This window comes from Prionailurus bengalensis, chromosome B1, assembly GCF_016509475.1.
Source record: "Prionailurus bengalensis isolate Pbe53 chromosome B1, Fcat_Pben_1.1_paternal_pri, whole genome shotgun sequence".
In the NCBI taxonomy this organism is placed as follows: domain Eukaryota; kingdom Metazoa; phylum Chordata; class Mammalia; order Carnivora; family Felidae; genus Prionailurus; species Prionailurus bengalensis.
The window spans coordinates 38,261,274-38,272,608 of NC_057344.1; the positions used below are offsets into that span (position 1 = coordinate 38,261,274).

At 40.7% G+C, this 11,335-nt stretch overlaps 1 protein-coding gene across 1 annotated transcript; it reads left to right on the forward strand.

The window, feature by feature from the left end:
• The first annotated feature begins 2,443 nt into the window (after positions 1-2,443).
• Positions 2,444-10,806, forward strand: LOC122472710 (ankyrin repeat domain-containing protein 26-like). The gene is made up of 4 exons (XM_043562502.1): positions 2,444-2,874; positions 3,183-3,244; positions 9,203-9,369; positions 10,683-10,806. Exons 1-4 carry the CDS (start codon positions 2,766-2,768, stop codon positions 10,687-10,689), a joined length of 345 nt encoding a protein of 114 aa, XP_043418437.1. The 5' UTR covers positions 2,444-2,765; the 3' UTR covers positions 10,690-10,806.
• Positions 10,807-11,335: the final 529 nt, after the last annotated feature.

The following is an 11,335-nucleotide window of genomic DNA, read 5'->3' on the forward strand; positions in this document are numbered from 1 at the left end:
CCTGGAGACATCCCTGGACCGAACCCTAACCCTAGCTAAGGCTCACTCCCCATGGGGACCAAATTCGAACGTCTGACAACACCACGCGCCTGGGGTCCAGAAGCGGTGGAGGCAGACTCAGCATGGAACCTGGAAGCTCACCATGTTGTTTCCTAGGTTCGGCTGCAGCTTCCCGAGAGGATTCTGGAGGTCTTCTCGACCAGGGGCCGAATGACGTGTGTGGCCTTGGCGGCCAGACAAGGATACTGATTAGCACCGTCCCTTTTGCCCTCAACTCAGCCCTTCATGGAGACCACTGCCCTGCTGTGGGTTCGGCGCCTGGAGTCTCCTGGGACCTAACCATAACCCAACCCTACCTCAAACGGGGACACTCCACCAAAACCTAAGCCTGCATCGACACCTAACCCTGCAAATGAGCCGCCTTCTGGCATGGGCCCTCACTTCAGCCCTCGAGAGAGATCATGAGACTGGGGTCGCTTCGGCCCCGGCGACGTCACTGGACCGAATCCTAACCCTATCTAAGGCTGAGTTCCCATGGGGACCCAATTCCAACGTGTGAGAACACCACGCACCTGGGGTCCAGAAATGGTGCAGGCTGACTCAGCATGGAACCTGGAAGCTCACCATGTCGTTTCCCAGGCCAGGCTGCAGCAGCCGTGAGGATTCCAGAGGCCTCCTCTACCATGGGCACAATCAAGTGTGTGGCCTTGGTAGACAAGGACGGATCCTGTCTGGCACAATCTGTTGGACTGTCAACTCAGCCCTTCGCGGAGACCCCTGCCCAGCTGTGGGTTCAGCGCCTGGAGCCTCATGGGACCTAACCCTAACCCTAACCGTATTCCGATCCAAAACCCTCCACCGAAACCTAAGCCAGCCTCGAACCCTAACCCTGCAACTGAGCCGCGTTTGATATGGGCCCTCACTTCAGCCCTCGAGGGAGATCACGATACCAGATTCGCTACGGCCCTGGCGACGTCCCTGGACTGAACCCTAACCCTAGCTAAGGCTCTCTCCCCATGGGGACCCAATTCCAACGTCTGACAACACCACGTGCCTGGGGTCCAGAATCAGTGCAGACTGACTTGGCATGGAACCTGGAAGCTCACCATGTCATTTCCCAGGTTCGGCTCCAGCTGCCTGAGAGTATTCCGGGCGTGTCCTCGACCAGGGGCCAATCGACGTGTGTGGCCTTGGCAGCCAAAGACGGATCCTGACCGGCGCACCGTCCCTTGTGCCTTCAACTTAGCCCATCGGGGAGACCACTGCCCTGCTGTGGGTTCAGCGCCTGGAGCCTCCTGGAACCTAACCCTAACCCTAACCCTACCCAGAATCGGGACCCTCCACCGAAACCTAAGCCTGCCTCGACCTTAACCCTGCAATTTAGCCGCCTTCTGGCATGGGTCCTCACTTCAGCCCTCGAGGGAGATCACGAGACCGGAGTTGCTTCGGCCCTGGCGATGTTCCTGGACCGAATCCTAACCCTAGCTAAGGCTCTCCCCATGGATACCCAATACCAACGTCTGACAACACCACACTTCTTACATGAAGTGTATTGATCTGAATTTTCTGTCTTTTTTTTTTTTAAGTTTATTCATTTATTTTTTGGAGATTGAGACAGAGAGAGCACAAGTGGGGAGGGGCAAAGAGACAGAGAGAGATAGAGAGAGAAAATCTCAAGCAGACCCTGCACTATCAGCGCAGAACCAAATGGGGGGCTTGAACCCATGAACTGTGAGATCATGACCTGAGCCAAAATCAAGAGTCAGGTGCTGACTGAGGCATTCAGGCGGCCCTACCATTTTTTTGGAAGTCCCCTGGGTACTTTTAATTTAATATGCCTTAATTTAAAGACATTGTTTCTGACCCTTTCCCTTTCCTCTTCCCTGACTCTGTAATCTGCTCTGTGATTTGTGTTCCCTAGCCTAATAAACAGCAGCCCTGGAACAGGAAACGTCCTGGACTCCAAACTTCCCTGAAATCACCACATCCAGTCACTCACCACATTCGATATTTTGTACCTGCTTATCATTTTTCATATGTTATTCCTGTAATTCACTCTCTCACCTATAATTTTGCAGTACTCTTCTGGTTTTTCTTCCTTTACGTTCCTCCGACATTGCTGCCAGAGTGACCTTTCTAAAATATACTTGTGACGATGTCACTCCTCTGCTTATTCAATGGATCCCCATTACCTGATGAGAAAATTTATGTTCTAGCATAACACTGCTCCCCCTCCTTTTTTTTTTTTTTGGTTTCGTCCTCATGTTCCACTAATGTCTCTCTATCCCATTCTCAATAACTCTGTTCCAGTTTTGCCATATTGCATAGGTGTTGTCACTTACTATATTATTTCATACTTGATCCTTTTGCCATTATAGAATGCCCTTCACACCCTCCCTGTGCACTTTGTTTTTTTAAGATACAGCCCTATCTTCCCAGCGTTTGCTGAGCTTCCCAAATGTAAGTGTTTTCTCCTTTGTGCGTTCACTGTACGTTATTCAATTCCCTTGCAGAACTAGAGGATGGTATTTTTCTGTCCTTACCTGTTTTCATGCATCTCTACCGCTACTAGCATATAGAACAGACTCTGTCTTTTATTTATATTTCCAGCTCTTCCCCAGATCGTGGCTATGACTTGACAGATACAGTATGTGCTTGTTTTTTTGAGTGGGTGAGTGCATGACCAACTGAATTAATGTGATATTTTTCTGAAGTTGGGTTTTTGTTTTGTGCTGTTTTTCTAGGAAGGAACAGCAAAGTCAGCAATGGAAGCAAAGGAAGATGGTGTTGGTATTATTGAAAATGTGCCACCAGAGCAAACAGTTAATGACAGTTTGACTTCTGCTGGTGGAGTGCATAAAAATTACAGAAGTGGTAAGCTAGTGAATCTCTGTGAGTTGTTTTCCTATGATTAAATTCTAGTATGAAAAAAATCTGAAAGTATGTAGATCCAAATATATTATCCTTTTTTCGTGAAGATATTTTTCTGTTGCTATCTTTCTTTTGAAGTATCCCAAGTACTACCCCCTTTTACTTCCGGAAAATCTTGAACCCCCTGAACATCTTTTCTGCTATTGCTTTTATTTTATTGAAATATTCATGAATGGAGATAGACTTTGTATGTGTTTAAAATTTATAGTAACACATGTTTTCATTAATTTATTTGTGACACTATTCTCTAGATATGATGTCAGCATTAGAATTAGGAGAAGAGGAAGATGTAGAATCACCTTCTCTTCCTGAGGTACTGTCTTCTTCTTATTTTTAAATATAAGAGTGATGTTAAAACATCCAAGAGATGCTTTGACTTTGACTTTTGGATAATTAAAATAACGTCGCAGTCATACTTGTAGTAATATAGGTAAAGTAATGATGACCTATTCTAAGGTGACAACTAAGGAAGGAGGTAAAAAAAGTCCTGATCTCTTAGGCCCAGGCAGCTGCTGCATAAAGCTACAAGCACTGTATTTGAAATCAAAAGACATGCTAGCATCTTGGTTCCATCACTTCCTAGCTGTGGGATCTTGGAAAAACTTGCTTGAATGTCAATGACCTCTTTCCTAAAAATGGCACCAATACCCACCTCTTGGTTATGCGTAATGAACAAATGCGGCAACGTTTTGTAACCTATAGAGGGTGCTATAGAAATAGAAGACAAAATGATCACAGTGGCTTTTAGTGACTTACTAAATATTGAGGATACTTTGGTGAATGTTTGTTTATTGTTGAACAAATGTGGCAACGTTTTGTAACCTATAAAGGGTGCTATAGAAATAGAAGACAAAATGATCACAGTGGCTTTTAGTGACTTACTAAATATTGAGGATACTTTGGTGAATGTTTGTTTATTGTTGAACAAATGTGGCAACGTTTTGTAACCTATAAAGGGTGCTATAGAAATAGAAGACAAAATGATCACAGTGGCTTTTAGTGACTTACTAAATATTGAGGATACTTTGGTGAATGTTTGTTTATTGTTGAGAGTGGGGTGAGGGGACAGAAGATCCGAAGCAGTCTCTGCACTGAGAGCAAGGAGCCCAATGCAGGACTTGAACTCATGAACTGTGAGAACATGAATTGATCCAAAGTTGGGCACCTAGTCAACTAAGTCACCCAGGCCCCTCAAGAATACTTGTTTTAAATGTGAAGATGTCTGAAGGCCAAAAAATGGCCATTGGTTCCAGAAAAGAATGGGAAAGTAGGAATGCGTTTTTGATTTTCTAATTTGGCGCTATGTTAAGTTCCGGTAATCTCTTAGTGGAGACATCATATAGGTATACAGTTGACCCTTGAACCAGGAGGGTTTGTACTGTGGGAGTCCACTTACACACAGATGTTTTTCAATAAATAGAGTACCATCGTGTAAATGTATTTTCTGTTCCTTATTCTGTTTCTTTTTCTTTTAATTCTTTCTTTTGAGAGAGTGAGGACAGAGCACGTGGGTAGGTGAGGGCAGGGTGAGAGAAAGAATCTTAAGCCGATTCACACTGCCAGCATATATCTTTCTCTTTGATATTAATTGATTTGGCTGCTAATAATTTAAAGTTTTCCAATTCTCTAGTTATTAATCTTTAAAAAGTACTCAAATGCACTTTAGTGCTCGTTATAAAGGATGGTAAGCTAAATAGTTTTTAAGGTTTGTAACATTAAAAATCATCTAACTTATTTTTTGGTCGATTTAACATATAATGAATTGTTTAGGTCTAAAAACTGACAAGCTTAAGTTTATGAGTTCATATTTTCTTCTGTCTTAGGCTAAGGCAAGTTAGTTTTCACTTCTTACAGGAAGTTACAATCCAGTGACTTGGGAACAGCTAAACATAGATTAAGAAAGTTAACAGTAAAATTGTAATTATTTTCTCATTTTTCTTTGTCCGTACTTGATTTCTTAAGGATAAGGTGTTTTTACAAACATGTGAAAATCAAAACAAGGAAATTAACCATCTGTTTTTGCAACTGCAAAAAATCACACAAGAACCAGCAATGAATAAGGAATGTGATAGGGAGCATGATATATCTCTATATTTAAGACATGCTTCTATGCAAAACTTTGAGGAAATGTGGATCAAATAAGGCAAATTAGACTGGAAAAATAGCTTAAAACTCATCACCAGTGAATGAAAGCTGAAGTTTGGTGAAATTTGTTAACAACACAGCATTCCTACTCATCTTGAAGAAGAACCACCTCGGGGTCAGTCTAAGGAGGAACCAACTGAAAGGAAATACCTTCGAATTGGACAAATACTGTACTTGATTGTGAGGAAGAAGATGCATTTGGAGTGTCTGTCTCGGTAGTATTTCAGGCATTTCCTGAACAAAGAGAGCCTAGTCTTGAAAATGTCATTCTCTCTCATTCATACTCTGGGTCCCCAGAATATGCTTGACAGTCATCTTCTAAGCTTTCTTTAAATGAAAGCAAATCATCCGGGACATATAAATCAAAACCACACTGAGATATCACCTCACACCAGTCAAGAGTGGCTAAATGACCAAATCAGGAGACTATGGATGCTGGGGAGGATGTGGAGAAACAAGAACCCTCTTGCACTGTTGGTAGGAATGCAAACTGGTGCAGCCACTCTGGAAAACAGTGTGGAGGTTCCTCAAAAAATGAGAAATAGATCTACCCTATGACCTGGCAATAGCAGGTGGGTGGGTGAGGGAAGGGTGAGAGAGAGAATATTAAGCCGATTCACACTGCCAGCATATTTCTCTCTCGGAATTTCTTTCTAGGAATTTACCCAAGGGATACAGGAGTGCTGATGCGTAGAGGCACTTGTACCCCAATGTTTATAGCAGCACTTTCAACAATCGCCAAATTTATGGAAAGAGTCTAAATGTCCATCACCCGACGAATGGATAAAGAAATTGTGCTTTATATACACAATGGAATACTACTTGCCATGAGAAAGAATGAAATATGGCCTTTTGTAGCAACGTGGATGGAACTGGAGAGTGTGATGCTAAGTGAAATAAGTCATACAGAGAAAGATAGATACCATATGTTTTCACTCTTTTGTGGATCCTGAGAAACTTAACAGAAGACCATGGGGGAGGGGAAGTGAAAAAAAAAAAACCTTAGGGAGAGAGCCAAACCATAAGAGACTCTTACAAACAGAATAAACTGAGGATTGATGGGGGATTGGAGGGAGGGGAGGGTGGGTGATGGGCACTGAGGAGGGCACCTGTTGGGATGAACACTGGGTGTTGTATGGAAACCAATTTGACAATAAATTTCATAATAAAGAAAAAGTAAATCAGACTTTGAAAATGAGAACAAACCAGACATTGAGCATCTTTTTAACAACAATGAGGATTTTTAAAATGATATAGAAAATAAAAAAGCAAGGAACCCACTAGTTACATTTAAAGTGAAAGAAGGCCAAGTGTTTTACATGCAAATGTGGTAAAAAATATGGACCAAAATACCACCGATTGTAAATTAGACCTCAGTCTAGTGATTCAGAGAGACTTTTTGATTTGTGGCTTGCCTGCTGCGATGTGATGAAACACATGGTTCAAACAAAAAAGCATGATATTTCTGTTGTCACAAACACGAGAAAACAAAACCAGTACAAGACTTTTTTCCAGAAGCCATTATATGCAGATAATGACAGTACTCATAACTATAAAAGTATTGATTCTGAATTAGAAATTGTGAGTTCTTCTTCAGCATCTAGTTTTCCGGCATCTGAAGTACATCTAAGTGAAGAATTACATCAAGATATGCAAAGGTTTAAGAATGAGATAGGCATGTCACAAGTAGAGTTCCTGTCTTTGGAAAGAGAGAAAGTTCAACCTCTAAAAGAGAAGGAGGTCCGCCTTGCTGTTACTCTTGTTTTTTCTCTTTAGCAATTATCTGATCGATTCTGATTTTCCACTCAAGAGAACAAGAGTGTGCATACAATGGAATTGTCTAAATAAGTAATTGTGTCTGGAAATAGATTATTTCTGCTATCTAACAAATAGGAGTTCAGGAAAACATTCTTATGATTTGTTTTCCTTAAAGTTTCTGTGTCAGTCTTCCAGGTAGTATTTGAACTGGGAAACTAACTTAGCTATATAAGTACCATGTGACCTCATGAACCAGAATAACCATAAAGAAACTGCTTAAAAAACATAATAATCTCCAGGTTGTTTTTTTTTAATATATTGGCTTAAATATAAATTGCATTTCCATAAACAATAAAATGAGAAAGAAGCAATAACTAAGAGAAGGAATATAAACAAACGTTCCCAGCTAAAGCAATCGACTTATTGCTTCAGTATGTGTCTGTAGACTCTGGGTCTAGGGTTCTTGCTTGTCTAGCAAGACAGCAGCGGGATGCAGGATTACAATGGGAGAGACAGCTAGTGTCCCGGAGAACACACGAGCCCGGATTAAGGGTCCTTGCTCTGTTTTTAATAGGATCAGAAGGCTTCCAAACATGGTGATGGACATGCACAAAGAGACAATCAATCTGTGAACATGAACTCATGGGCATGAGGGAAAGGGGGTTTCAAGATATAGGGTGTTAGGTGTTAGGTTCAATTTAAAACAAAATCCTGGCGCCTGGCAGATGGTTGTTAACAGCTGACCTGAGGCAGCTTCTCTGTTTATCTTAGCTAGTCTAGGGGAGAAGACAGATGCTACCTCAGGATCCACAAGGCACCTTTCTTTTGCTAATTAGCTCCCCTCTGGGCATCTTCACCCTGCAGCCTACAGCCTATAGCCCTATTTACCTGTTTACCTCATTTGGTCCTTCCTTCCTGTGAAAGCAGCTTTCTGCCATAGTACTAAATTGGGGAATGTGTCCTGAATATCTAATCTTGTTTACCTCACACACCTTTGTTTTGGAGCCTTTGCCCCTCCCTCTCTATACCTAGATACCTAATATTGTTTACCCAAACTTGGGTGTGAGCATCCTATGGCTTTGTAATTTTCTATGCCTGGTTAACCCATCAGTGCAGGCTCAGGGAATTCCTAAGCTTATTGCCCACAAATATAGGCAGTCTTGTCTGCTTTACTCACAATCTTGGAACTTAGAATTTCAACATGACCCCTTTGAGATAGGCTTAATAACAGCAATTTGTATGATCACCCCTTTTTTTCACATTTTTTAAATCTCATTCTCAGATGTTTCTGTTGAGTCAAACCTTCACTTTATGTTCAATAGAGTATGATACCTTTGGGCCTGTATGATTTTTACCATGTAGGTAGCATAAACCTTCAGCAAACTTTCAGTATTTAACTCCAAGGGAGAAAACTGAGTTTTGAGATGTGTGGACTTTAGAAATAGACAAAACCTAGAGATACCCTCCTTTAAAAGAATAAGTAGCTAATCTCCTCGTCCCCTATCAAGGTATTAATTTACTCTGCCAAAGTCACACTTTTCATGCATCTGACTAATTTAATGAATTTGTGGTCATTTCTCTGATTCAGCATTCAAGAACTGTATCGTCTCTTTTGGTGCCATAAAATGCTAGGGAATGCCACTTTAGGAACTTGGGATGAATCATTTAACCTTTTTGAGTTTTACTGGCATTATCAGTAGCAAATGGGATTAAAGGTGATCATAACTTTTATACCCTCTCCCTATAAAGTTTTATGGTTTTTGAATGTGAGATTCGGAGAGCATTACTAATTTCCCAGAATTCCACCCTAACATCCGTTTCACTTTGTTCCTTTTGTGTTGTGGCAAACTTTGGTTCATAAATTTTAGGGGACACTGTCACTTTTTTTGAGAACCTTAGGATCCAAAAGAAAAAGAATTGTAAAAGGCAGTCAGGGAAAGAATAGCTCCGTGCAGAAAGAGGAAAGCTTCCTGGTTTTGTTATAGGAGCACCTCCATGTCACATGTTTTAAATCTGGCTGTTGTGTAAAACCCAGGTGGTAAGGATAGAAAAGGACAAATTTTGTCTCTTGTCTTTTTATTTCTTTGTATCTCTTGGTCAGATGGGGTGGGGGTGGGTGGGGAATTCTCGGTAGCAAAGTGTGGATATGAATAAGAGTACAAAATTAAGAAAGCCCTTTTAGAAATTTTAGTAACTTCTGATTTTTTTTAATTCCAACAGAAATGAAGCAGAGTTTATAAAAATTACAATTACTTGTAATGATAAACACAAAATATTTTCCTCCATTGAATTTATGACAAACTAAGTGTCAACTGATAAAATTAATGAAAAACTTCTTTTTATTGACTAAAGTAACAATTACCTTTAGTATCAAGTTCCATTAAAGGTTGAAGAAAAAAAGAAGCACAGAGGAAGTGACATGGAAGTATCAGAAAACATACATGGTGCTGCGGCTGCTGGATTAATTCCACAAAGACAGAATGGAAAAACTGATAACCATCAATTGCCTATTACAGAAAATAAAGATTCTGATAGGTAAGCCTATAGCAATATTTAAATAGTAGGTAATTGTTATTTTCCTATGCAACAAACTTTTCTAGTTTGAGCTAATGTTCACGATGAACAAATTTCGTATTTTTCGTGGAGATATTTCATCCTACGTGCTAATGAGAAAAATGTAAATACCAATGAGATACCATTTTTTGCAGTCATACTGATAAATATTTTATTAAAAAAATAACCAAAGTTAGGAAATGTGAGGAAAATGACATTCTTAGACACTGTGGCTGGATGAAATTGGTAACTCCTTTCTGAAAGGTGATTTAGCAGTGTATTTCAAAATTTCAAATATGTCGGGGCACCTGGGTGCCTCAGTTGGTTAAGCGTCCAACTTTGGCTCAGGTCATGATCTTGCACTTCACGAGCTTGAGCCTTGTGTCAGACTCTGTGCTAACGGCTCAGAGCCTGGAGCCTGCTTCAGATTCTGTGTCTCCCTCTTTCTCTGCCCCTCCCCTGCTTGTACTCTGTCTCTGTCACTGTCAAAAATAAATAATATAACATGAGAAAAATATTTCAGGTAGGTCATCCCTTTATTCCAATGGTTTCATTGCCAGGACTGGGTCCTTCTGAAATACGTGACTTCTATAAGCAAGCATGTGCGCCTGCACGTGCAAACACACACACACACACACACACACACACCACACTATAAGGGCATTTATTATATATTATTACATATACAAAATAGGACAGATATATTAAGGTTACTTATATAAATATGTTACATGTATATGTGAAGGATATTTATTATAGCATTCCCATATCAAACATTTGGAGATAGTCTAAATGTTTATTGACTTATTTTGAGAGACAGACAGAGAATGTGCACACTCGGGAGCCCAAGCATTGAGGGGGAGCAGAGACAGAGAGGGAGAGAGAGAGAATCCCAAGCAGACTCCACGTTAACAGTGCAGAGGCCAACACAGGGCTCGATCTCACGACCACAAGATCATGACCTGAGCCAACATCAACAGTCAGATGCTCACCAGACTGAGCCACCTAGGTGCCCCAGAGATAGGCTAAATATCCATTCATTAATAAGGAACTAAAGTTTCACTTCTATAAAGTAATGGAGTATGTGACCATTTTAAAAAATGAATTTAGGTCTATGTGTACTGATGGTTTAACAAAGTATATTTAAAGCATTTGGTTTGGTTTGATGTCATGTCTTATGCACATTTTGTTAGAATACTTTGAATATCTCCTGAATTGCAAACGGAAGTTCCCTGCTACACTGGCAGTCTACCAACAAAATTGCTAGTTATTAGATTTTTGGTGTTGTTTCCCAGTGCATGAGTGCTCCAATGTTGGACCCTCAACTTAATCTGAATATTGCCAAGAGGATTCACGTGGCAACATGTCTCATATTCTATATAAACATTTCATGGCCCCTGTGCTATAAAGCAAGATGCTGGTAATGCAATGAATCGTTTTCATAAAGGTACCTTGCTTGCATGCCATTATCCTGCCTTTTTAGAGAATATATTTCAACATGAACCACACCAAATTTTTCAACAGTGCCTTCATGTTATACCATTTGTGACAATTCAGTTTACAAAGTAGGACTATTTTCTGCATTCCCAACCCCTTTTACTTCTGTGTATAAAATTTTAATATGACTCATTACTTTGGATAGTATAAAATATCCCAGAGTTGGGTGACTTTTTAAAAATGTTTGTTTATTTTGAGAGAGAGAGAGGGAGAGCGAGCATGCACACATGAGTGGGGGAGGAGGCAAAGAGAGAGGGAGAGAGAGAATCCCAAGGAGGCTCCGTGCTGTCAGTGCAGAGTTCGATGCTAGAGAACCTAGAGATCATGACCTGAGCCGAAATCAAGAGTTGGATGCTTCGTGGACTGGGCCACCCAGGTGCCCTTAGAGTTCAATAATTTTTATCAAGCACGAAATACTGCCCTTGAAACTTAGTTTTTCTGTGGTCTTTCT